Raw genomic sequence first — 24,138 nt, forward strand, 5'->3', positions numbered from 1 at the left:
CCCGCCCCCTGCCCCGCCCTTCCACTGAGGCCCCATCCATGTCCTGCCTCTTCTCAGAGACCCGGTCCCCCGCACTCATTCCATCCCCTCCTTCCTCTGTCGCTCGCTCTCCCCACCCTCACTCACTCGCTCATTTTCACCAGGCTGGCTCAGGGGGCTGGGGTGTGGGAGGTGGTGTAGGCTCTGGCTGGGGATGCGGGCTTCAGAGGGGGGCCAGAAATGAGTTCAGAGTGCGGGAGGGGGCCCCAGGCTGAGGCAGTGGGTTGGGATGCAAGAGGGGATGAGGGTCTGGCTAGGAGTGCGGGCTCTGGGGTGGGGACAGGGATGAGGAATTTGGGGTTCAGGAGGGGGCTCTAGGCTGGGGAGGTGGAGCTCAGGGGTTGGGAGGGGGCTCCGGGCTGAGGCAGGGGTTTTGGGTGTGGGAGGAGGTATAGGCTCTGGACTGGAGGTGTGGGTTCTGGGATAGGGCCAGAAATGAGGGGTTCAGAGTATGGAAGGGGACTCCAGGCTGAGGCAGGGTATTGGGGTGCAAGGGGGTGAGGGCTCTGTCTAGGGGTGCGTGCTCTGGGGTGGGACTGGGGATGAGGGGTTTGGAGTGTAGGAGGGTGCTTTGGGCTGGGATTGATGGGTTTGGAGGGCAGAAGGAGGATCATGGCTGGGTGGGCCACGGGGTTGGGGTCCTGGAGAGGGGCACTTACCTCAAGCAGCTCCCAGAAGCTGCAGCATGTCCCCCCTCCAGCTCCTATGTGGAGGCTGGGCAGGTGGCTCTGCGCACTGCCCCATCTGCAGGTGCCACCCCTGCACCTCCCATTGGCCACGGTTCCCAGCCAGTGGGAGCTCTGGGGGCAGTGCTTGGGGCAGGGGCAGCATGCGGAGGTCCCTGGTTGCCCCTACGCGTATGAGCCTGAGTGGGGACATGCTGGCTGCTTCACAGGAGGTACAGAGGTTAGCAGGGAGCCTGCCAGCCCCACTGTGTGGTGCAGTGCCACCAACCAGACAGTCAACAGCCCAGTCAGCAATCAGCTGGATCCGTTTTTGACTGGGTGTTTGAAAACCAGACACCTGGTCACCCTAGTCCCTTACAAAAAGTCAACAAAACTAAACAAACAAAATCTCTTCCATCCTCGGACTTGAATACGATGATGATCATCCATCCATCACTGAGATGTTCCAGGAAGCTTCAGGGAACTTTACTGTGACTTCCAGCCCTATGAAAAGTCTCATTTGATCCACCAGGGCCAGGAAATTCTAGCAGCAGCCAGGAAGCTTCTCCAAATGCAGTTAAAGACAGTGAAGCTCTGCAGGCCCAAATCCTCTTTCCACTGTTGGAAAGCTGAAGAGTTTCTTTTTGGCTTTGTGATGCTTTTAATGCAAACTGAGCGTATACCTTTGTTGCCCTACTGCTGACTATACAATGTGACATATCTAACCATTACCAGCTTTTTGACCACCTGTGATATCATCAAGAGATAATCATCAGGATCTAGTTCTTTGCTCTATATTTCTGACATCAGAGAGTGGAATAAAACTGTAGCTAGCATTGTCTAGCCCTGGGAAATTGTAAGTTGAAAGGAAGCTGCACCCACTTGCTGAGCACAGCAGTCTGAAAGCTCACATGTTGAGAAGCACTGCTCACCGCATCTGAACTGTGAAATGTATTTCAAAATGGTTTTAATTAAAATTTGTAAGTTGATCATGTTGTTGAAGTCAGCAGGCATCTTCTTGAGAAATGAAATCATTTGTGACGACAGCAGTACAAAAAAGCTAATCTGTTTCCATTCTTCTCTGATTTTGTTTTAACCAAAGATTTCAGTGAATTGTTTTGTTGGTCTTACCCGACAAAAAATTAGTGCTCTAAGGAGTTGGCTGCCAGTGAATAAAGCACTTTGGTGATGATAAAACACTTTTGGACTGGCAAAACTGAATGTAAAATCACCATTCCTCTCCTCCATTCTCAAGATTATTTTCCTTGATCTTGCCTGTCTTTTCAGGCTATTCATAATGATGAATGTGCAAGGACAGGAACTAGAGTGTGTGCACCAAAAACAGGTTATGTGCACATTTGAATTTAGAAATAAACCTTACTGGTCTATTTTAATTCGTCTTCTGATTTTTGGAGTGTTGGATTTAATAGTCTTGCTTTGTGCCAGGCTGTGCGGAGTCACTCATCTGAGCGTATCCCTGGCCAACCTTTTAACAGGCTGTAGGCAAGTGACATTGCTTGACTGACAAATTCAAACCATATCCTGGTGTTTTCTATTCCGATTCTGTTAAAAAAACATTTTTATGCCCCCTCAAAGAAATCCATAAGATGATCAATGTATTTTTGCAAGCTACCTGAGCCCAGAAATTTTGTTATGAATTAATTAAATTCTGTTGCTGGACCATGACACATGGCAATAATCTGAGATAACTTTAAGCCTTTTGTTTAATAATTAAGTGATGAATGTTAATATATAAACAAAATGCTTCAGGCTGGGGGAAAGTAAGGTTATACTGAAGTTCCTAAAATTAAGGCAGGATAAAAATTTGATTGGTAGTTATTTAGATATAACAAATAGTCACTTTGCAGAAAAATGTCTTTACTAGTAGTTTTGAAATGACAATTTTAACTGTATTTTTCAATATGGTGTACAGTTTTAAGTGTTATCAGATTTTTAGATTACAGTATTGCCAATCCTAACCCTTGAAAAATCAGGGGTCAGGCTCCCTAGAGTTATGAGACTGGCTTAAAAATCATTTTTTTTAAAAAATGTGTTCTTTTTATTTATCTTTGATTTTTGAGCATTTAGGGTTCACATTTTAAAGATTTCTCTACAACCATGAGGGCTATAAACTAATTTTTTCCTGTAAAAAAAATTTGAGATTCTCATGAAATCACATATTGATTTGGGCATAAGCTTTCTTGGGCTAAAACCCACTTCATCTGATGCCTGGAGTGAAAAATACAGTAAGCAGTATATATATCACAGCACATGAAAAGATGGGAGTTTCCTTACCAAGTGGGGGATCAGTGCTAACGAGGCCAGTTCAGTTAAGTTGGAAGTGGCCTATTCTCAACAGTTGACAAGGGGTGGATATCAAGAGAGAGAAATTACTTTTGTAGTGCTAATGAGGCCAGTGCAATCAAGGTAGCCGTCACCCGTTTTGTGATGTATATATTGCTTACTGTATTTTTGACTCCATGCATCTGATGAAGTGGGTTTTAGCCCACAAAAGTTTATGCCCAAATAAATTTGTTAGTCTCTAAGGTGCCACAAGGACTCCTCATTGTTTTTGCTGATACAGACTAACATGGCTACCACTCTGAAACCTGTCATCGTGAAATCACATGACTCCAGGAGGTTGGGCTTTAAAGACCAAATATTGTGAGACTTGTAATGAAAACATTAGAGTTAGCAACACTGATGTTGTGCTGAGCAATGTAAGTTCCAGGGTTTTTTCTTAATGTCTTTGGATTGGAGTTTAGTCTGTACAGAGAGCTGTTTTCTCTACTGCTGCAGTAGCAGCAGCTATGTTGAGATGCCTTTCTGACAGATACCTAGTGTAGATGCAGGGTATAAAGAAGCCTGCACAAGGGCCGTTCCTTCCATCACAGGGCAGGGTCTAAGTGTTTGAAGATTTAGCATTAGTGAGACCCAGCAGGCCCACTGCTCAAATAGCATCTTTTATCTTGGTGATCCCTTTCTGCCTTGTCTTTTTATGAATTCATTCTAAATGTGTGCTGCATCATTTGCCTCTTTAGTGTGATATATACAAATGGTTCCAGATGTGGCGCTTATGGGGAGGATTCCCCAAAGCTACTTTTTGGTTGGGGGTTGGAATTCTGTGCTTTTTTGAGGAAGGCATGTCTGTTTCAACCATATATCTTAGATGTTTGACTACTTTTTTTTTTTTAGTACATGTATGAAATACATTATAAACTTTTGGTCTGTTTTGTGTATTTTGAGGTATTTGGCACTGACTTGATACATACTTTAGAATATAGTTCATCACGCTTGATTGAAACAAATATTAAAGTTTGTTCATAGGCTTCACATGTATAGCAATAAGGCACTGAGATGGCAATATGGGTCAACATATCTTTAATTAAGTTATCAATTGCTTCTCTGCGATTGGCAAATTGGACAACCATTTTCCTTCCCAAAAAACAAACAAACAACATTTAAAAAATAAAATCTAACCTCAGGCTTATGTCTTTCAGGCCTAAATATTGATATTTTCTTTATTCAGTACAAAATGGCTTAAAGTAACATTTAGCATGTACTAATCATTTTAAAATTCATTATTACTAATACCTTCAGTATGCCAGGTGTTTGATTGTGTGCAGTGTAATGGCTTTATGTTACCTATAGTGTTATGTACTGTCTGTAACTTTGAAGTTTGCCAGTCAAATCAAAAGTTTGCTGGGACTAACTAATGATTCACTAGAGGTTTTTAGAGGTACTTTGTCATCAGTTTAAAAACTTGGAGAGGTTTGTTGTTGCAGCCATCTGTTAATTCTTGGATCTCTGGAGGAGAGAGAAGGCCGCCTTTTGAAAAATAGATCAAAGCATTCTGTTCTTTCAGAGAGTGATACCTATACGTAACTTAGAAGCTTTGCAAACTGATTACACAATGCCTGTCTCATCTGGTAGAGTTTTGCATTCTACTTACTGTTACAATGTTGATCATCCATTATTTTGTAATTTCAGGTAAGCCATTGTTGACTGCTTCTGGTCAGTAATTACTTCTGCAAAAGTATTAATCTGAAATGTGAAGTAACGGGAGAGATGTCTGATTTAGTTAATATGGCATTGCAATTAGTAAAAATCACTATAATGAAATCATGGTACATTTTTTTAGATTTCTGCTCAACATATTTAGCACTCTTTCAGAGTAAGAGACACTCACGTAGTGTACTTTCTGTAATACCTTGAACATTAGTTCTAGATGTGCCTTTCAATCTCAGAGATCCAAAAAGTACTTTATTTTATAATTTATCTATTTTGCTGTTAACTAGGAATAATTGTTCCCACAACTGAAATGCTGGGGTTGAATATGCAGATGTTTAGCAGTGAAAATCAACACCCTGTAATATTTAGGGACAGGAAGTGAAGCATAGAATATCCAGTTGAAACTACAGGGGAAATTTAAGTGGCAGAATGTAAATAAATATCCAAGCAGGGATTTGGCTAGGACTCCAGGAATAATATTTCCTACTTTTGTGAAAAATTCCTGAGTATTATAATGACCATGGGCAGTAGTCAAGTATCAGAGGGGTAGCCATGTTAATCTGGATCTGTAAAAGCAGCAAAGAATCCTGTGGCACCTTATAGACTAACAGACGTTTTGGAGCATGAGCTTTCGTGGGTGAATACCCACTTCGTCAGATGCATGTAGTGGAAATTTCCAGGGGCAGGTATATATATGCAAGCAAGCTAGAGATAACGAGATTAGTTCAATCAGGGAGGATGAGGCCCTGTTCTAGCAGTTGAGGTGTGAAAACCAAGGGAGGAGAAACTGGTTTTGTAGTTGGCAAGCCATTCACAGTCTTTGTTTACTCCTGAGCTGATGGTGTCAAATTTGCAGATGAACTGAAGCTCGGCAGTTTCTCTTTGAAGTCTGGTCCTGAAGTTTTTTTGCTACAGGATGGCCACTTTAAGGTCTGCTTTAGTGTGGCCAGGGAGGTTGAAGTGTTCTCCTACAGGTTTTTGTATATTGCCATTCCTCATATATGATTTGTGTCCATTTATCCTTTTCCGTAGAGACTGTCCAGTTTGGACGATGTACATAGCAGAGGGGCATTGCTGGCATATGATGGCGTATATTACATTGGTGGACGTGTAGGTGAAAGAACCGGTGATGGTGTGGCTGATCTGGTTAGGTCCTGTGATGGTGTCGCTGGTGTAGATATGTGGGCAGAGTTGGCATTGAGGTTTGTTGCATGGATTGGTTCCTGAGCTAGAGTTACTATGGTGCGGTGTGCAGTTACTGGTGAGAATATGTTTCAGGTTGGCAGGTTGCCTGTGGGCGAGGACTGGCCTGCCACCCAAGGCCTGTGAAAGTGTGGGATCATTGTCCAGGATGGGTTGTTGATCCCTGATGCTGCGTTGGAGGGGTTTTAGCTGGGGACTGTATGTGATGGCCAGTGGAGTCCTGTTGGTTTCTTTCTTGGGTTTGTCCTGCAGTAGGAGGCTTCTGGGTACACATCTGGCTCTGTTGATCTGTTTCCTTATTTCCTTGTGCGGGTATTGTAGCTTTGAGAATGCTTGGTGGAGATTTTGTAGGTGTTGGTCTCTGTCCGAGGGGTTAGAGCAGATGCGGTTGTACCTCAGTGCTTGGCTGTAGACAATGGATCGTGTGATGTGCCCAGTATGGAAGCTGGGCATCCTACACGTCCACCAATGTAATATATGCCATCATATGCCAGCAATGCCCCTCTGCTATGTACATCGTCCAAACTGGACAGTCTCTACGGAAAAGGATAAATGGACACAAATCACATATGAGGAATGGCAATATACAAAAACCTGTAGGAGAACACTTCAACCTCCCTGGCCACACTATAGCAGACCTTAAAGTGGCCATCCTGTAGCAAAAAAAACTTCAGGACCAGACTTCAAAGAGAAACTACTGAGCTTCAGTTCATCTGCAAATTTGACACCATCAGCTCAGGATTAAACAAAGACTGTGAATGGCTTGCCAACTACAAAACCAGTTTCTCCTCCCTTGGTTTTCACACCTCAACTGCTAGAACAGGGCCTCATCCTCCCTGATTGAACTACTTCATTATCTCTAGCTTGCTTGCATATATATATCTGCCCCTGGAAATTTCCACTACATGCATCTGACGAAGTGGGTATTCACCCACGAAAGCTCATGCTCCAAAACGTCTGTTAGTCTATAAGGTGCCACAGGATTCTTTGCTGCTTTCATGGGCAGTAGGTCTTTTATAGACAATGTTGTTTGGATATCATCGTGGGAGACACCTTAGAAATACTTGAGACAGTGAGGCGGTCAGACCACAGTACCTCCTAACACCATGGGTCATTACTGTCTCATAGGGCAGACTATTACATACTGAATTGGCATCTTCGCATTTTGCAACAAGTTTTGTTTCTTATAGTCTCCTAGCCAAATATCGCTTTGATGTCACCTTGCACAGCTTTCAGGATCTGACAAGATAACCATTCTAGGATTGCTTTGCCCATGCACCCTGTTCTGTGCCAGTTGATGTAAGAGGGGTGGCAGTCTCCTCATTTTATCTCTGCTGTTGATAAGGCAGTGTGTGTGTGTGTATATATATAAAGCACAGAAACTTTGGGAGTCTGTTTCCGACTCTTCCTACAAGAGTCTGATAATACAGTCATCTGTGGCCAGGACTGTGACTGTCTAGAATAAGGGTCTGCAACCCCTACTCCATGAATGGAGGCACTTTACAGGAAAAAGGATTTGCCATTCTTCAGTGGCAACAGCTGGCAGTGGAAACTGCAAGGCACAGTTTAAATTGTCAAAAGGGGCTTGTACTTCTTCACATATTCTCCACGAAAAATGCAAAGAATATAAATGTGTCCTGATGGCCTGGATGCAGCCGGACACTGGGTATGGGTGTCTTAAGGTGTTGATAGTAGGATTGAAACTGCACGTAAACGTGGCTGCCTTCAAAGTATGGTTGCCTTCACCTGGCTTTCATAATGAGTAACAGGAGAGACTTCTGAACTTGCCATAAGATGCAGTGAATGACTTTGGAAAGAAAGTAGAGGTTAGTCTTACAAAAGCTAAGAAGAGAGGAGGTATCCCCTTGGATCTGTGGTTCAGTTCTCTTGCTCCAATAAAGGACAAGGGAAAAAGAGCTGTGAAGAAGCCAGTCTTGATAGATATTTCTATTGGAGGGGAAATAAGGGCTTTCTACCCAGTAGCCCGTGGATACCTCTCACAACCAAGCAATGAACATTATAAATGCTGCTACTGAATTTGCTTTTTAATAAACTTTTCAGGTTATTCCTCTCAAGAGTGAAGTCAAGTTCAAATGTATTAGGAAGAGATGCTGCAGCCATTCCCATCCCACTTGGTAAAGAGTGCCAAAACAGAAAGAGCACACTTTACCAGTTGTGTTTATATCTGATTTGCACCATAAGAACAGCATAAAGCAGCCAAACTGTGGTGGTGAATTTGGCCTTTAACTTGCTGTTGACTTATTGGGTTAGAGAGCTGTTTTAGTGAGACTGATGCTATATGAAAGTCTTTTAAGTCCTAATGTTTTTGCACTTGAAAGGCTCCACTATACCCCTGCCTTATTTGCCTGGCCAGTGCTGATTCCGCACACAGTGGAGCCCAGCAGTGCCAGTCGGGCCAAGTTATCTACCAGTGAAGATTCTTGGTTTGTATGTCTAGGCTCCCTCACATCCCATCTGATTCCAACCACTAGAATTCTTGCATATAAATTAATCATAAAGAAATGATGGTAACTGGTTGAACCTCTGATGTCACAATGGCCCCTCTTAAGAGTTATCTGAGTTGTTGAGATGACCCTGGCTGTAGCCTTTATAATCCTAACAATTAGATACAGTCATTAATAATATAACATAATTTCTTCAAATATAGGCTAGACAAAAGATTCCAATTAATGTTAAATATATGGAAAGTTTGAAGAGTGTATTATTCTGTTATTAAGATAATGTAGGACAAACAGAAGACTGATACAGTTGCTGATTTTTTTTAGGGGACTCATTTTAAAATTTATTTTAACCTCTAAAATAATTGTAACATCTCAGAAAATTAATTCAATAGAGTAAGTGCTGCAAATTTGGGGAGGATAGGCTGTCTTTTTCATAGATAAAGTGAGGATTCAACACCTTAGTTATGTGCAAAACACAACTCAGCCTTAAATGTGGATCTGTGACTAGCACATCCTCAAGAATCTGAGTGCTTATGCTTGGTACATCTAACAAGTAGCAATATCTGTTATTTGATATGTTATAATAAGCAAAATATTATTGTTTCTTGCACTGTTTCCCATTATAAATATGTGGAATGCCTGTTAAAACTGGAAATTCCATACCTAAAAATGAAATGTTTCTTTAAAAAGGTAAAAAACCCTCTCAGACTTTAGTTGTGGCTATTGCACCTCTAACTATGATCGCTTGACTGTTTATTTCCTTGTCTGCTTGTGTGCCTCACAACAACTACTACTTAACTTTTCTTTCTTTCCTTTTTATTTTTTTTTCCAGTGTGGGAACTTTGCTGTCCTAGTGGATTTTCATATTTTGCCTCAAGGCTCCAGTAGAGACTCCAGCTGGTTTTCAGATCATGAGAAAGAGGTACAACAAAATCACTTCTACTTCAAAAGCATGTAGCTGCAGGGAAAAAGTTGGATTGCGTTGAACTGTTCAGATTTTCTTCTCAGTACTGTGATGTATTCAGTATTGTGAGTTATACCTAACCCTGAACAACTCCTTTGGGACTACGAGGCCTGTGATGTGTGTTATCTCCCCTCAAGTCACTAAGTGACTGCTTTAAATATTATTTGTGTGTGTGTGTGTGTGCTATTCTGATATTTCTCACTTGGATAATTTTTAGATTTATAAACATAATGTAAACACATACTTGTAGTGAGTATGTGTGATTATCTTAAACTAAGAAAATGATTTATAAAACAAAGATTATGTAAGAAGGATATTGTCCTTTTCTGCAGTTCCTATCAAATATCTTTTTATTAATTGTTTATTATTTCTTGCTTTCAGAAATATGAGTGTTGCACCAAGAGTATAACAAGTGCAAGAAAATGTTGTCTTGGTATGCAGGCTGTAGTATCAACAGATCTTTTAGCTCTTATAAAAAGAAAATCCAATCTTATTCTTCAAAGATCCATTAGAATTCCGAATAGGAACTAGGTTTAGGACCAGAGATGAAATGATGCAAAATTACTGTAATATGCATGAGTGACCAAGGACATGAAGTTTGTGCCTTTCATGAGATTATTTTCTGTGATTTCTGTTGGGATCTAGTAACAATTTGCTGGATTAATTTTTTCTCCATTACAGCCTATTGTGGGAACTTGAGTCTCCTATTAAAATGAATGTGAGACATGTGAGTTGCCTCAAGTGCCTGTCCTTTCCCGCAAGTCTCTGTTAGGGTACTTTTCAGCAGACTGCTTTCCTAAGAATGGCATAATTGACTTGTCATCACAGAACATCCCAATACTTCTCACAAAATATTTTGCTTCAGTAGTGTAAAATCAAAAGGTGTAATAATTTGTTATTCTGGGGTGGTGGGGAGCAGAGTATTTAGCAGTATGATTCAACTGATCTGTGCCTTATAAATCAGAGAGAAATTTATAGGAAAAGTCTTTAAAATTTGCTTCTGAGTAAATGAATCATCATTAAAGCTTCTGTTTCTAACTGATTTTACTGTCCCAGTTTATCTGACTTCCCAGTGTTTTAAAAAAGTATTTTGCTTGACTGCCAAAATATAAGATATGAATTTCAGGAAATTGGATTTAATAATGAGGCACAACAGGGTGTTGGATACTTGTCTGTGACCTCACACTTTGAGTAAAGCACAAGGGTTGAGTGTCTTCACCAGCTGAGAAATGTGATTATAATAGCTCAACAACATATGCCTTAAAAGCCTTATTGAGATTTTGTGTTGATATAATAAGGTGGGAAGGGAAATGATTAATAAGAAACCATAGTCAAAATCATACCCCATGTGGAAAAACTTGGTGCAGGGCCTGGGAGCTTTTCAGTTTTCATCGACAGTTTTCTACTAATCACTTTATTTAAAGGAAGGGTGTGGCTTGCCTCCTGGCCTCTTCCAGATTCTGCATAACCACGAAGGGGGAAGACCTCGTTGTATTAATTTAGATCAGTGGTCTCCAATCTTTTTACGCACAAGATCACTTTTTGAATTTCAGTGCAACCCAGGATCTACCCCGCCTCTTCCCTGAGGCCCCGCCTCATTCCTGAGGCCCCACCCACTCACTCCATCCCCCCTCTCTCCGTTGCTGGCTCTCCCCCACCCTCACTCACTTTCACTGGTCTGGGGCAGAGGGTTGGGGTTCGGGAGGGCATGCGGGCTCTGGGCTGGGAATGAGGGGTTTGGAGTGCAGGAGGAGGCTCTGAGTTGATCCTGGGGTGCAGGAGGGGGTGAGGGATGCTGGCTCTAGGAGGGGGCTCAGGGCTGCAGCAGGGGCTTGGAGTGCAGGAGGTGGTTTGGGATGCAGGAAGGGGTATGAAGTACTGGCTCTGGGAAGGGGCTCAGGGCTGGGGATTGGGGTGCGGGCTTCTGCCCAGGGGCACTTATCTTGGGCGGCTCCTGGGCAGCAGTTCAGCGGGTCTAAGGCAGGCTCCCTCCCTACCCCGGCCCCACTAAGGCACATCGGCATCTCCTCCCCATCATGAGCCAAGCCACCACTGCTCCCCCCACCCTGCCAGCCAGGAGTGCACCACATGGCCATGCCGCTCCCCAAAGGGGCCAACGCACCCCTGCAGCCCCTGTGGGGTGGCGCATGGCTCTGCGTGCTTCCCCTCTCTGCCGGCACTTCTCCCACAGCTTCCATTGGCCACAGCTCCTAGTTCCTAGCCAAGGGGAGCTGTGGGGACAGTGCTTGCAGGCAGGAGCAGTGCGCGGAGATCCCTGTCCCTCCCACGGGTCTGCGGGGGCATGCTGGCTGCCTCCGGGAGCGGCATGGGGCTGCAGCAGGCAGGAAACCTGCCTTAACGGCAGCCTGTTACACCACCACAGCCAGAGATCGCGATTAACTGCGAGAGTCTCCAGGATCGACCAGTCGATCGCGATCAACCAGTTGCTGATTTAGGTGGAATAAAGGGCCCAAAGAGTCAAAGGTGTTAACCTAACCCTGCCACTGTCCAACATTAAACAGTGTTAAACAAGATTTGGGGTTTGGTTCACAGACACCTGAATGTGCCTAGTTCCATGGCAAATATATCATTAAAAATCCTTTTTAACCTTTGATTAAAGATACGGGGGAGGGAGATTATACATATTTGAAATGTAAAATATTAAATACGGCTTTTATTTTAACAATATCCCTTATTCCCTTTCCTAGTAGCTGGAGAGAGTTTTTAGAAAGAAACCCCTTTTGTCCAGTGGTCTCCTAAATGGCAGTAAAGATGGTTGTAACTGTCCTTTTGGGGAAAAGACGAGAAAGTAGTCGAGATGGGCTGGAGCTGTCATTTGTTTCTGTTGTTAAAGTCCAATCCTGTTTTCTAGAGGGCAAAACAAGACAAGCACACACGAAACGAGAAAGAAAAAAAATAGCAAAGAGAGAAAATGCAGCTTCTGTCTCTGCTTGACTCTCACTTGCAACCTCAGGTCTGGAAAAACACAGGCATAGCACACAGTCTTGTTGGCCACTCTGAGACCTGGCAAACTCACACCAACATCAGTCTGTTTAGGACATTGCTTTTAGCTGTCTTCCTGGTCACAGACTTACAGCAGTGTTGAAAAATAAAGACAGTTTTGGCAGGCTAAGCCAGACTCTTATTAGTCAGAAGAAAAAAGAAGAGAGATAGGAAAGAGAAGAAATGAAATAGGGAAAGAAAAGAAGACGTGTGATGGGGGACAAAGTGTCACATCCTAGGTGGTGGTTGGGATTTAGCAGGCGCGAATGGCAATGACGATGTCATCTGGCTCCCTCCGTCTCTCATCCAGTTTGGTTAGGACATCGCTCAGGATTAGGATGAAGTAGGTCCAGGGTCCCAGGAGATTGTGAGGGTGGTAGCCATGATGGTGAATCTTGCTCCTTCCCCTTCTTTCAGTCAGCCAGTATCGCCAGTAGCCAACCTTCTCCCCAAAGTCACTTTTTGAGGCCCCCAACTGGGAGTGATGGGAAGAATAGCCCATCCTCTCATTATTTTGTCCACTAATTAGACCTAATTTCTGAAACACCAATTTTTGGTTCAATAATTTCCAGTCCCACACTCTTCTTGTTTACCAGGCATGATCTTTATACAGTCCTGGTGTTAAATCAGTAGGCATTTTTGTTCTGACTAATTCAGGGAGTGTTTTTTGTCTTCCTTTTCCCATCAACATTTATTGTATATAGGCTATTATGACATCTTATGAACTTTCACTCACTTTTTACAGTTGTGCTCAGTTAAAGTACATTTGTGGGCTCAGTTATCACAATAAGTCCTCTGTGCTCAAGGGTCTCTGTAGATGTGCAGGCTACTCCCTGCCCCGCAGCAACCCGTCTCTCAGGAATCTTGATTCCATTGGTTCTCTGATTGCCCCAGGACTAAAATCCAATGAGCTGTTGACAGTTTGGTGTGGGACACTCTGGAAGGCTATTACGTAGGGAATTATGTATGAGTTTGCAGGGGAATGATACTGTGTTCCTGGCTCTTTCCTTTTGTATCTGCTCAGCTCTTTCCCCACTGGCCCCGTACTGCATTGGTAGAAGGAGAGAGACTGGTTGCTCCATTATCTCCTTCTCTGAGTCAGTGGAGAGCAGCATAGGGGCTCTAGTGTCGGTGCCTCGCCTGAGAGGAACCTCTAGTAAAAGACACTGTGACGGGTTGGATCACAGAACCCCACCTTGGGAACTGCCACCTGATGTGCCAAGACTACTTCCCCCCTGCTTTCCTGCACTGGCAGCTTAGGACTCTAACACCCTGTCTTCTTGAGCCAGACATGGCAGTCTACTCCAACACAGACCCAGAGTCTGAACCACGTGCCCCAAAGCTGCAGACTTAACCTGAAAGCAGTTTACAGAAGTGTTCCTGTCTTTAACACTCAGATGCCCAACTCCCAATGGGGATTAAACCCCAAAGAAATCCGTTTTATACAGGGTAAACTCATAAATTGTTCTCTCTGTGTAACACTGATAGAGAGAGATGCACAGCTGTTTCTCCCCCCTCCCCAGGTATTAATACATACTCTGGGTTAATTAATAAATAAAAAGTGATTTTATTAAATACAGAAAGTAGGATTTAAGTGGTTCCAAATAGTAACAGACAGAACAAAGTGAATTACCAAGTAAAATAAAATAAAACACGCAAATCTAAGTCTAATACAGTAATAAAACTGAATACAGATGATGATGTTTCATTAAGTTTCTTTCACAGACTGGATGCCTTCCTAGTCTGGGCACAAACCTTTCCCCTGGTAAGCCCTTGTTCCAGCTCAAGTGGTAGCTAGGGGATTTCTCGTGATGGCCGTCCCCTTTGTACTGTTCCACCCACTTATATATCTTTTGCGTAAAGCGGGACTCCTTTGTCCCTCTCTGGGTTCCCACCCACTCCTTTTCAGTGGAAAAGCACCAGGTTAAAGATAGATTCCAGTTCAGGTGACATGATCACATGTCACTGCAAGACTTTATTACCCACTTGCCAGCACACACGTATACAGGAAGACTTACAAGTAAAACAGAGCCATCTACGTCAATTGTCCTGGTTGATGGGAGCCATCAAGATTGCAAACCACCATTAATGGCCCACACTGTGCATAATTACAATAGGCCCTCAGAGTTATATTTTATATTTCTAGTTTCAGATATAAGAATGATACATTTATACAAATAGGATGACCACACTCAGTAGTTTATAAGCTTTGTAATGATACTTTACAAGAGACCTTTTGCATGAAGTATATTCCAGTTACATTATAGTAATATTCATCAGCATACTTTCATAAAATCATATAGAGTGCAATGTCATAGACACATTTTCAAGTCATAATCAGATACAATTTTTCTTCTTAACACAGTCACCCTTGGTGTCCAGTTTAGAGCCTTGAGGACCCCAAGTTGAACACTAACACAGAGGTTGTGTGTAGGGTATTCTTGGTGGTTAGGGACGGAGAATGCTGCTGCATTGGCTCAGTTGCCTTCCTTTGATGAATTTGAGTAACTTCATCTGCTTTTCTGTCTTTCTCACCCTCTCTCTAGAGGTAATGGAGTAGAAGATCTGGCTTTATGTTTTAACAACAACAATTTTGTACTCTGATAAGTTTGCTGCATCAGTTTCATTGCTATGCTATATGTGTGTAGCTATAATGCGTCATTAACAAGATCAGTTGAGTTCACAATTCCATTTTATAAGTGAAAAAGAGGGATATTAATTTTCTTTTATAAAAGCGCCAGTTTACATTTTTAAAAGGTATGCTTATGTTTATTTTGAGTTCTATTCCAGTAATCTCTTCATAAACACAACAGCTAAAGAAATATTTTGAATATAAATGTAAGGAAGTTTATATTTATCTTTATTATTGCAAAGGGAACCAAATGCATCTGATGTTTCAGCTACTTCTTGATTTTTTTTTTTAATTAAAAATATTTTTTTCCATTGGAGAATATGCAATGAGGTTATTTTGATGAGTTAAACAGCAGACTAGATAGGAAGAACCCACGCTTTATGTGTACACTCTCTCATTAAAGTGAAAAGTCATTCTAACATTAAGGAGAAAATAGTGTGCATGGATCGTTAATATGCAGGTAGTACATTATTTTGAGACGTAATCATTTAAACCTGTGTTTAGATCATCTGTTTTCTTGTGTCTATTGTGAATATATTCTAGATTAGTCATAACTGACCCCTGCAAAAGTCTTTAGTTAAAAAAAAAAGTACTCATTTAATTTTTCATCTGTCTGAACACTGAAAAATTTAAACCTAAAATTATATCTTGGTGTCCAACAAAGCATTGGTTCTTTAGCAACAAGATACTGTGCGATGGAAAATGGGAATATTGAGAGAAAGGCCAAAACGGATCCATATACAGTCAACTGAAAATTTGTTCAAAGTACTGTTGAGATAGGGTGACCAGATGTCCTGTTTTTAAAAGAACAGTTCCATTTTTGGGGACTTTTTCTTATATAAGCGCCTGTTACCTCCCACCCCCTGCCCCGTTTTTTCACAGTTGCTATCTGGTCACTCTATGTTGAGATGAAGTCTTTACTTTATCCTGTACTAAAGCTTTTGCTCAGGCGCTTTTGAATGGTGTGTGTGTGTTTGTATGTGTATAGTATGTGTTTAAATAAGTTTTCAAGGTGTAAACAGTTAAATTTGGGAATGAATTCTAAGTAAACCAGTGAAACTAGTTCTCTGTGACCTACTCAACTTCTAGCCTTCCCTAAAATATCTCCTGGAATTGAACCAAAATAGTTTAGTCTTGTTTATAAGGATCCTAGAAGGGAAATTAGGACATTACAAATTCCTGGGAGAATCCCCCTACTACACCTCCATGTTATGGAGGATGAATTGTCTCATGATAGATTCCATTTTAAAATGTATCATTTATTAACTTTGCCTGAATAAAATATTGTAATTTACTATTCAAAAGTATGAGTGATGTTACTTTTTGTGATATTAATGTCATGTTATGTTATTTCATGTATCTAGTTAATGTGAATTTTCACAGTAAAATTGATTAGGGAAATTACTCAGCCATACAATTTGTCATATTTGACCATAACCATAGTACTGTAATTTAGTGATTTCTGCCTCTTTCATTTTTCAAAATGTTTATCTAAAGAGTCTAATTCTTTTTCCAACCCTTGTTGCAGTTTTAAAGTTCCTTTCCCCATTCATGTATACTTTCAATAGCCTTAAAATATGACAATGCAAAATAGCATAGAATGGGTTTCTGCATACATTTTTGAATGCTATTATATTAATTTTTAAGGATGTATAGATTTAGACATAAATTTGCAACTGATTTCTATTTCAGGAACTGTGCTTGCTGCTAAAAGACACTATTGATTCAAGAGTCAAGCACTACTTAGAAACTCGTAAACACTGTGGCCAGTGGAAACACGCGGAATGCACGCAATCCAGTCCCTTGTCCCTAAAAGGTAGGGTCAAGTACAATAATTTTAAATATTGTCAATAAAATGAAAAAATGGTAGAAATTATTTTTATTCTGTTTTTGATTACTATAAATGACCAGGAAATCCAATGAGCCTAGTGTCTAACTTAAGTGATTTTACATGTAAAAATATATATATTGTTTTTGCCATATAAGAATATATATTCTTTATATGTAAAAGTTCTTAAGTTAGACTGACTCTCTCTCTCTCTCTCTCTCTGTAAAAGCAGAAAAGAGTCCTGTGGCACCTTATAGACTTACAGATGTATTGGACAATACGTGACATGCATCCAGCGATATGGGTATTCATCCATGAAAGCTCATGCTCCAATACGTCAGTTAGTCTATAAGGTGTCACAGGACTCTTTGCTGCTTTTACAGATCCAGACTAACATGGCTACCCCTCTGATACTCTCTCTCTCTGTATACACTCACATACACATACATATTATATGATTTCATCTAATGCCAAAATTACAAAACAGAGAGATTACATCCTTTTTTTTAATGTTCTGTATGACAAATAGGTATATTTCACCTACCACGTTTTGTTGTACTTAGATTTTTTTGTAGTCATTTAATCAGCTCTGTTACCACAGCTTGGTAGCAGGGTTTGTTAAGTTGTGATCTCGTTTAGCTAATCGTATGCAGAAACACAACAAAATAGGAAGGCCATTTATTTCAACTGAATATTGTTGATAGGTTTTATTGCAGGGGAACAAAAAGGTGAAGTTTTAAAAGAACTGTTTTTAGTATCTGAAGATACTTCTTACTCAAGTCTAAGTCTATGGGACTGTTTTAGGGCATAAACTACTTGGTAGTTTCCCTTCCCTTCCCTTTCTTGATTGCTTAGACTACCATTGTATTTCCCTTTTCCAGTCCTCTGGAATCTCTCCCGTCTTAAATGATTTTTCAAATATGATCATTAATGGCTGAAATATCTCCTCAGTCAGCTCCATGAGTATTCTAGGATGTATTTCATCAAGCCCTGGGGATTTGAAGACATCTAACTTAAGTAATTTTTAACTTGTTCTTTCCCAGTTTTAGCCTGTGATCCTACCTCATTTTCACTGGCATTTGCTATGTTAGATGTCCAATTGCTACTAACCTTTTTGGTGAAAACCAAAAAAAAAGTGATTTAGCACTACTGACATTTTCTGTTACTATTTACGTTACCCCCATAGATTAATAGGTCTACCCTGTCCTTGGTCTTCCTCTTGCTTGTAATGTGTTTGTAGAATGTTTTCTTGTTACCCTTTATGTCTCGAGCTAGTTTAATCTAGTTTCGTGCCTTGGCCTTTCTAATTTTGTCCCTACATGATTGTGTTATTTGTTTATATTCATCCTTTGTCATTTGACCTATTTTCCACTTTTTGTAGGACTATTTCTTGAATTTCAGATCATTGAAGATCTCCTGGTTAAGCCAGGGTGGTCTCTTGCCGTAATTCCTATCTTTCGTACACAGTGGGATAGTTTGCTCTTGTGCCCTTAATAATGTCTCTTTGAAAAACGTTCAACTCTCCTGAACTGTTTTTTTTCCTTTGACTTGCTTCCTATGGGATCTTACCTACCAACTCTGAATTTGCTAAAGTCTGCCTTCTTGAAACCCATTGTCTTTATTGCGCTGTTTTCCCTTCTACCATTCCTTAGAATCATGAACTCTATCATTTCGTGATCACTTTCAGCCAAGCTGCCTTCCACTTTCAAATTCTCAATCAGTTCCTCCCTATTTGCAGTACCAGTGCAAGTACTGTTATGAATATTAATATGAACATATATTTTTATTAAGCAGAGCAAAGATTAAATACTGTTTTGGTGGCTCATTAGGGCAGCAAATGATTGTAGAAGCCTTATAAAAATATGTTAGGAATACATGGGAACTAGCTTACTATGACATGACTATTTTTTCCCACAAGTAGAAAATAGAATATAACTAGAAAGTGCTGGAGGCTAGTAAAGATTTTTTTAAAAGTCTTTCCTGCAAGTTGGGAACCTTAACTTATTCCCCTAAAAGAGTGAACTATGCAGTGTTTATAAAGCATGTGAACTTTTAGATCCTCTTATATTTCTGGTTTTGAGAAAACAAATAGAATTTTCTTATGAAAAAAGAAAAGGATACCACTGTAAAAAGAAATCTTGCTAAGGAATGTTTTTTCCCACTGAGAAACATTTTTTATATATATATATATTTTTAAAAGGTAGCTGCCCGAATAAAGTGTATTTAAAAGTAATTGTTCTCAGTTGTGCAGGCAGATATCTTGTATAATTTGTTAATCTAAAAGTATATATGAAGCCTGACACATTTGTGAGCTGTTAATATAAAACAACCTTTCAATTATAAAACTGGCACGCGGTTCCAGCTCTGGCAAACTGATCATCTATGTATCTATGTATTTCCCCTAATAACAAACACCCTAAAGGCAAATATGTCAAAAGAAGTCATCAATAACATTAATGATTCCATTCTGAACCTGGAGGCTCTGGATTTTGGCTTTGCCAGAACTATCATCTCATTCATCTAGCTGGATTAATTCCCACTAATTAATGATAGATAGAAAATAAATAAATGTAAAAATAAGAAAATTCCATGGAAACTCTACTTGAGGTTGAATATCCTTACTAAGCCATCTTTCTACACCCTCTCTGCCTTAAATGTTTGAGTAGGGAGCCCTGTCTATGGTGCCTCAATATGGCACTCTGAGAAAATGAAGTGCTTTGCTCAAGTCCAGCATTCATATGTTCTTCACTAAGCTAGTACACCTAAGAAGGAAACAAAGACGTCTGAATGTTCACCAGGGCAATTAGAATCCATCTCATCAGGTGGCAGCTATTCAGAAGATTCACAGCCCAGTAACTTTTACACTTTACCAGTTACCAGCACTTAAACAAGGCAATAAAAGCTTTAGTTAATAGATGGTAAAAATATTGTATCTTTAGGGTCTACAGACAGGAACTGGAACCCTTCAGAATAAGTCACTGCATGCAAGATCTGGGAAATGAGTACTTCACAATCTGAACAGTCCTTAGTGTCATACACAGAAATGTGCACAACCAGTCTGTTGTATCTTGTATTGCAGGAAAAGTTCATGTTGTGTTGCAATGGGGTTAATATAAGTTCCTAAACATCTTCTAAAGCTGAAAAATATTATAATTGGGGATTTCCCCAGGAGTGGGAGTCAAGCCACCTTTCTTTGATTGGCAGTCTGGGCCTGCCGCTTAGGGCTGCAGAGCGGAGAGGAGTCCGTTGTTAGAATGGCCACCTTGGATACTTCAAGGAGAAAATCATCAGCTAACAGATTTCTCTGTCTGACGTTATGGAGGTATATATTGCTTTCCCTTTTTGTGGCACATAAGTAAAATATCTGTGCAAGTTACTTGTTAATTTACACAGCTCTTTCATTTACACCCACACAGTAGTGCATGGTGGGTCGCATACCACCTCATTAGGAAATCTTTGGGTGTTACACACAAGAGAAGATAGAGAATGGAAAAAATGGGAGAAAATAGCCAAAACAAGCAAGTTCTTCCTATTCTTCCTTCTGTTTGAACAATTTCTCTGCCCCTCCCAAATGGCCAGTGTAAATTATCTGCCAAAGTAAGCTTGAATTTAGTCTTTGGTCATTGGCTTCAGAGTAAACTCTCTATTTCCTGTGTTTGATCTAACATCCAAAAGTGTTCGATTTTGGTTTACCTTATTTTTAAGAGAAAAACTCAGTGGGATAGATTTACAAAGATACAGTTTTCCCTCCATCCAGTTTGCATGCCCAGAGATGTGCAAGATGGGCATTGATCTCATAAACCTCACTAACATGCCCACATCAGGAATTCAGTGCATGCAAGTCAGCCTCTCACAAAAACTGCATCTTGGAAAATTTGACTCATTAAGAATTGGGCTTTCTGCAAAAGTGTAAATGGAGTTGTTATCTCTTAACTTCAGACCCAGCTTACATAATTTGTGATGTATCATCACTGTGCTCCACTTTTACCAATCACTGACATCCTCTCATAATGACATTTTCAAGCATGCTAGTCTGCTGCTTTCCTTACTTGGCAGAAAGTGGCTGCTCTTCTGCCTGACAGTAAGGAGCTGCAGAAACAAGGCAATAAGAGACTGAAAAGAGGGCTGAGCAGCGAGATTGAGCGAGATATGATAAAGGAAGAATGATGGGAAAGTTGGGAAGAAGATAAAGAACACACAGGGAAGGATAGGACACTGGGAAAGAGTGAGAAAAGGGTTAAAAGGTGACCCGCCAAGTCAACAGGGCTAGGTCCTTCATCTCCCACGTAGTAGCTGGAGTGGGAAGGAAGTGACCTTCTCCTTCTACTTCTTGAGGGAGGAGGGAGTTGGCTGTGTTTATTCTGCAAGACCATGTCTACACGACAAAGTTTTGCTGACACAAGTTACGTTGGCAAACAGCCGCTGCAGTTAGTCCATCGCTTGTGTGTGCATACGTGGCTGCTTGTGTTGGTACTGCACGTGCTCACCAGGAGTGCTTGTGTCGATCCACAGTGCAGTGCACCATGGGTACATATCCCAGTGTGCAACCCGCCACAATTCAGCACACTGTCTTTTGGGCAGTTTTGGGAATGCATGATGGTGCAGAAACAACTCACATGGAGGTGACTGGGAATGAGAGATCAACTTTCCATAAGACAGTGTTCTCCATCCCATAATATAATCTATATCCCATAAGTTTTGTGCCTATTTTCAATGTCCTACTAAGCCGCGTGGGACTTGTCGCTATCTGCCAGCTCTTAACAGAAGCATGGAGCCTGCACAGCTCTGCACTACTGTCATGAGCATTGCAGACATTGGATGCACAATCCTTTGGTATTTGCTGAGCCACAAGAATAACCGTGGGGAACATGGCAGTTTCCTGGCTGTCAGTTTGCTATGAGATATAGTGAGAACCTATTCAAGGTTGTTGGTGGTATTCATGGATCAGCTGCAAATGGTGGAGCACCACTTCTGGGTCTGAGAAATGAGCATTGACTGGTGGGATTGCATCGTGATGCAGGTTTGGGATGACAAGCAGAGGCTGCAGAACTTTCAGATCCACAAGATCACTTTTCTGGATCTGTGTCCCAAGCAAGCCATCCAACACCAGGGACACCAAACTGAGAGCTGTACTGACAGTGGAGAAGCAAATGGTGATTACACCGTGGAAACTTGCAACACTAGATTGCTACCGATCAGTGGGAAATCCACAGTAAAAGCTGTTGTCATACAAGTAGGCAGGCCCATTAATAGTCTCCTGCTACACAGGACTGTGACTCTCAGCAATGTGCAGGACACAGTGAATGGCTTTGCAGCTATGCAGTTCCCGATCTGCAGTGGAGAAATAGATGGCATGCACATCCCTATTTTGGCTACAGATCACCTTGCTACAGAGAACATCAACAGAAATGGCTACTTTTCCATGGGTATGCAAGTGCTGGTGGCTCCACAGGCATGCTTCATTGACATCAGGGTTGGCTGGTCAGGGAAGGTGCATGATGTTCTCATCTTTAAAAACACAGGACTGTTAAGAAGGCTACAAGCAGGGACCGTCTTTCCCAACCAGCAGATTGCTGTTGGTGATGTTCAAATGCCAGTAGTGATCCTGGAGCATTCAGCCTATTTCTTGCTCCCCTGACTCATCAAGCTGTAAACTGGCCACCATGACAGCACCAGGGAAAGATTCAACTACAGGCTCAGCGGGTGCAGAATGACAGTCGAATGTGTGTTTGGTAGATTGAAAGGGTGCTGGCATTGTCAACTCACCATATTGGATCTCGGTGTGAGAAATATCCCAATGGTTATAGCTGCCTATTGTGTCCTGCATTGTATTTTTGTAGAAAAGGGGGAAAACTTGCCGCAAGGGTGGAGGGCAGAGGTGGAGTGGCTTTCTGCTGAGTTTGAACATTCCAACACAAGGGCTATCAGACAAGCTCAACAAGGAGCTCTGTTGCTGCACTCTTAACAGCGAGCCACAGTAATGTGCTCTGTTGCACTGTGCTCAACCTGGCGCTGCAGTTTGGGGGCCTGTTAGGAATTGTGTGGTGCTTGCTGCACATCTGTGCATATATCACTGACAGGGTACCTATTAGTGTTGGGGTGCTTACTGTACATTTGTGAAAATTACACTGTTTGGCACTGAGCCTGTGGGTTGTGAAGGTACAAGACCACTGCTTTCACTGTCGTCAGGCATTATGCACCATATGTTGTAAGCTAATAAAGATGAATCACTTTCAAAACAGAAGAGTTTTATTCACTTACAGAAACAGCTCCAAAAAAATCTCTGAAGAACTTAAGTGAAATCCATTTTAACTTAAAACAATTGAGGAACTTTAGTAAATAAACAAGAGGAAGGAACATTGATGTCCATTGTAGCTACACATACATCAACTGTGGTTCTCACAGGTCAGTGTATGGGAAGCTTTTCTTGTCCAGGCTTTCCTCCAGTATATAGTGGTAGGGGTAAGCGTGCAGGCCCAGAGGCCATGTTGAATGCCAGGGAAGAGAGGGAGGTGTAGGGAGCTGTGCAGCAGTTCTCCACAGACTGCGATGGGGGTCCAACCCTGGATTGTTGAATCTGGAGGTCCATAATTGTCTGCAGCAGCTGAGTTTGCTGATGGAGGAGCCCTATTATGTCCTCGTTCATCTACCTCTCCTTTTCCTGTGCCTCTTTCCTCTCCATAGAATCATAGGGTTAGAAGGGACCACAAGGGTCATCTGGTCTGACCCCCATCTGAGTGTGCCCCACTTCAGCACCATGCTGTGTTAAAGCAAAGATTCAGACTAACCTGATTCTTTGCTGGCCTCATACACGGGAGGCACCATGGCCCAGTGGAGAAGGAAGGAGCAGACAGGTGAGTGGAAGAGCTGGGAACAGAACCCAGGTCTCCACAGAGTCTGCAATATTCAGCCTCCAGGCCCTCTGTTCAAGGTCTGATGCAGCACTGGCTTGCAGAATTTCACAGACCATGTCCTCCTGCCTCTTCTTTTTTCTCCTCATCTGGGTCAGTTGTTCTGCTGGTGTGGAAGGGGTGTACCCCTCAAGGCTGCAACAACTGCAGCTACAGATAAAAGACACTTGAGGTACCATTATCAGTGTGGTAGGAACGGAAAGCGAAACTTAAGATTCAGAACTCCCCCCTTCCATTGCTCCCCTAAAGTGTTAAACAAGACATGCTTATTGACACTTCTGGTTGGAGTGCTTGTGCCCGATGCCACTCTCAGCTCAAGCCATGGTGAGTACGACCCACCATGGGTGAGGGAAATGAGCAGGGAATTGCTTGGTTGCATGAAGCTATGGATATAGGGCACTGGCACTGAATACTGGTACC

General features: G+C 41.7%; 1 protein-coding gene across 2 annotated transcripts in view; it reads left to right on the forward strand.

Moving 5' to 3' along the window:
- SLX4IP (SLX4 interacting protein) overlaps positions 1 to 24,138 on the forward strand; it is a 135,885-nt gene that overhangs the window by 59,228 nt on the left and 52,519 nt on the right. For both annotated transcript variants that reach the window (XM_050952174.1, XM_050952175.1), the window contains 2 exons: positions 9,213 to 9,302; positions 16,672 to 16,795. In XM_050952174.1, the coding sequence (XP_050808131.1) occupies positions 9,213 to 9,302; positions 16,672 to 16,795 (214 nt within the window). The remainder of the gene's footprint in view (positions 1 to 9,212; positions 9,303 to 16,671; positions 16,796 to 24,138) is intronic.

This window comes from Gopherus flavomarginatus, chromosome 4, assembly GCF_025201925.1.
Source record: "Gopherus flavomarginatus isolate rGopFla2 chromosome 4, rGopFla2.mat.asm, whole genome shotgun sequence".
Classification (NCBI taxonomy): Eukaryota; Metazoa; Chordata; order Testudines; family Testudinidae; genus Gopherus; species Gopherus flavomarginatus.